Source organism: Montipora foliosa, chromosome 3, assembly GCF_036669935.1.
Source record: "Montipora foliosa isolate CH-2021 chromosome 3, ASM3666993v2, whole genome shotgun sequence".
Classification (NCBI taxonomy): Eukaryota; Metazoa; Cnidaria; class Anthozoa; order Scleractinia; family Acroporidae; genus Montipora; species Montipora foliosa.
Window position 1 is genome coordinate 26,725,790 of NC_090871.1, and position 2,500 is coordinate 26,728,289.

General features: G+C 37.8%; 1 protein-coding gene across 1 annotated transcript in view; it reads right to left on the reverse strand.

Moving 5' to 3' along the window:
• LOC137997185 (transient receptor potential cation channel subfamily A member 1 homolog) overlaps window positions 1-2,500 on the reverse strand; it is a 45,363-nt gene that overhangs the window by 13,486 nt on the left and 29,377 nt on the right. Inside the window, exon 13 of the mRNA XM_068843030.1 lies at window positions 2,441-2,500. This exon is cut by the window's right edge and continues 194 nt beyond it. Within this exon, the coding sequence (XP_068699131.1) occupies window positions 2,441-2,500 (60 nt within the window). The remainder of the gene's footprint in view (window positions 1-2,440) is intronic.

The following is a 2,500-nucleotide window of genomic DNA, read 5'->3' on the forward strand; positions in this document are numbered from 1 at the left end:
TAGCAACAACAAAAGCAAGGTGACACACCCTTTTAAGTAGCATTTTCCATCCTTATTAATTAATATTCACGAACAAATTTTGACCAGAAAAAAAAAATCGTGACAATTAACGTCCGAGTAATCGATGTTTGACTGTGCATATATATGTATAAATTTTTAAAATAGGAACATTATTGCTTCATCATTGCGTTATCAACACAAACTGGTATATAAACAAACAAATAGTCCAGGTTGTGATTCAATTTCGTTTAACTTTTTATCTAACTTTATCAGGAATAATGCTCAGTTTTTCTGTCATGCAATCGTCGTTTAGTTTTTCCGATATAAAAATCATTGCAGTCTCAACAGGCAGCTCTACATAAAACCTTAGCCATTTGGCCACGGCCTCAAGTGTGTCCTTGTGAGGAAAGACAGATTTAATGCAATGAATGCTCTGAAAAATAATTCTTAGGAAAAAATTAATAGCCTGAGTAAATTACTCTACTCTGATTACTCTGATAAAACTGAGAGTATTTACGACATTTTTATATTGGGTATCCAAGCAATTTGTCCCCGATTTTGAAAAAAAAAATGGTAGGCCTAAATTCCTGAAACAATCAGTTTCAATAACTACTGTGCAACTCAAATATGTGTTCCCTGGATCAGTGCAATTATCACATAACTAGATCGACAGAAGTAATGAACAATAAATAATGAACAATAAACAAGAGTTCCAGCAGGAGATTTATTAGTCTTCAGTTGGGTTTCAGGCACGAAATTCCATGTCATCCATCTGATCTTCCACGATTAGGACTCACGATAAGAAGGACTGATTTACAATTAACATCGGACTCGGATCGAAGGAAATCGCAAACATATTAAATTATTAATAATTACCGGTAACGACTGCATGAACTGAGTTTGCAGTTGTTCCGCCTTAGGCACAAAGGTAAAGTGGTATTTCGTAAACGCGAAATCAAATGCCTCCAGAAACTTGGCGTTATAATTTCCTTTCACATTATCCCCATGTATCCAGTGTAAAAGCACTCGGAATAAACTATGCCCAAATAAATTTAACTACATTGGTTTCCCGACGAGCCGATGCTTGTCGTAGGTTCATTGAAAGCATCCAACCCAATAACCCACTTTATCATATTATAAAACATAACTGTGCTGTGAGGGTGGATAAGCCATATAATCTGCGACATAAAAGTGAGGCGAAAGTCCCATACAACACATTTCGATTTAGGAATTTCGTCACTTATAAATATTCGTAATATGTATTTAGTAATTAATCAAAATTCGATATATTTTAAACAAGCATAGTACAAATTGTAATCATTATGTTTATTATTACGCAGCTGTTCTTGACCACAACCTGTAATTCAGTCTTGACTGCGAGAGGTTCAAATAAACAAATCATTCAAATCATTCATTCAAATCATTCAACAAATCATTCATTCATAAGGAATCTTTTTCCAAATATGGTTTTTCCCCCCAGTTTTGGGGGGAAAATGGCGTCATTCCGAGCATGCGCCTGCAAGTAATTCAGGACTCTCTCTTTTCCCGCCTGGGTTCCAGGCCCATTTTCAGGGCGGGGTAAGAGGGAGTCCCGGAACAGGACTAAACCACACCAAGTAATGGCGGACCGTTAAATGAAAAAATATGCCGTCAAAATAAGATGAAATGATTGCATAAAATCTCGCCTATCAAGTATTCAGCACAAGAACTTTCGAAATGTGGAGAAAAACGAGAAGTGATTTTTTCATCGTATGATGACGTTAATAAACATATATTTATCGATGAAATAAATATGAGAGAGTGAGTGAGTGAGTGAGTGAGTGAGTGAGTGAGTGAGTGAGTGAGTGAGTGAGTGAGTGAGTGAGTGAATAAATGAATGAATGAATAAAACGTTGTGAGCAAACGAACAACAGAAAAAGGAAAGGGAAGGAACTTCATTTAAGTGTCTAGTCGTTCTAGCGCTGAGGCACTAATTGGGGACACTGTAAACTGAAAATTAACATTTAACGCAAATTAAGTCAATGTTGGTTTTTGAGAAGAGGGGAAAACCGGAATACCCGGAGAATAACCTCTCGGTGCAGAGAAAAGAACCAACAAATTCCACCCACACATAACGCCGAGTCTGGGAATCGAACCACATTGGTGGGAGGCGAGTGCTCTCACCACTGCGCCATCCCTGCACCCCAATGAACGACAGAGTGAGGAAGGAAACACTTGAAACGTAAAGTTAACACGAAAATGCAAATAAGAATTAAGGAGACGGCGCAAGAACGGTGGGCGAAAGAGCGAGCAGGTGCCTTTATAATCGGTGGGTTTGCTTTCCAGCACTTGTTTCCCGTTTTACATGTTTACTTTTGTGTAAACGCTTAAGACTTACAGACTGTGAAGTGAAAATAAAACGCACCTAAAACCTTAACTAATGAAACATTGGCTTCCTCACCATAAGCATTAGCGGATGGTTGCTTTTTATCTCCACTTGTTTGCTGGCATTCTCGGGTAA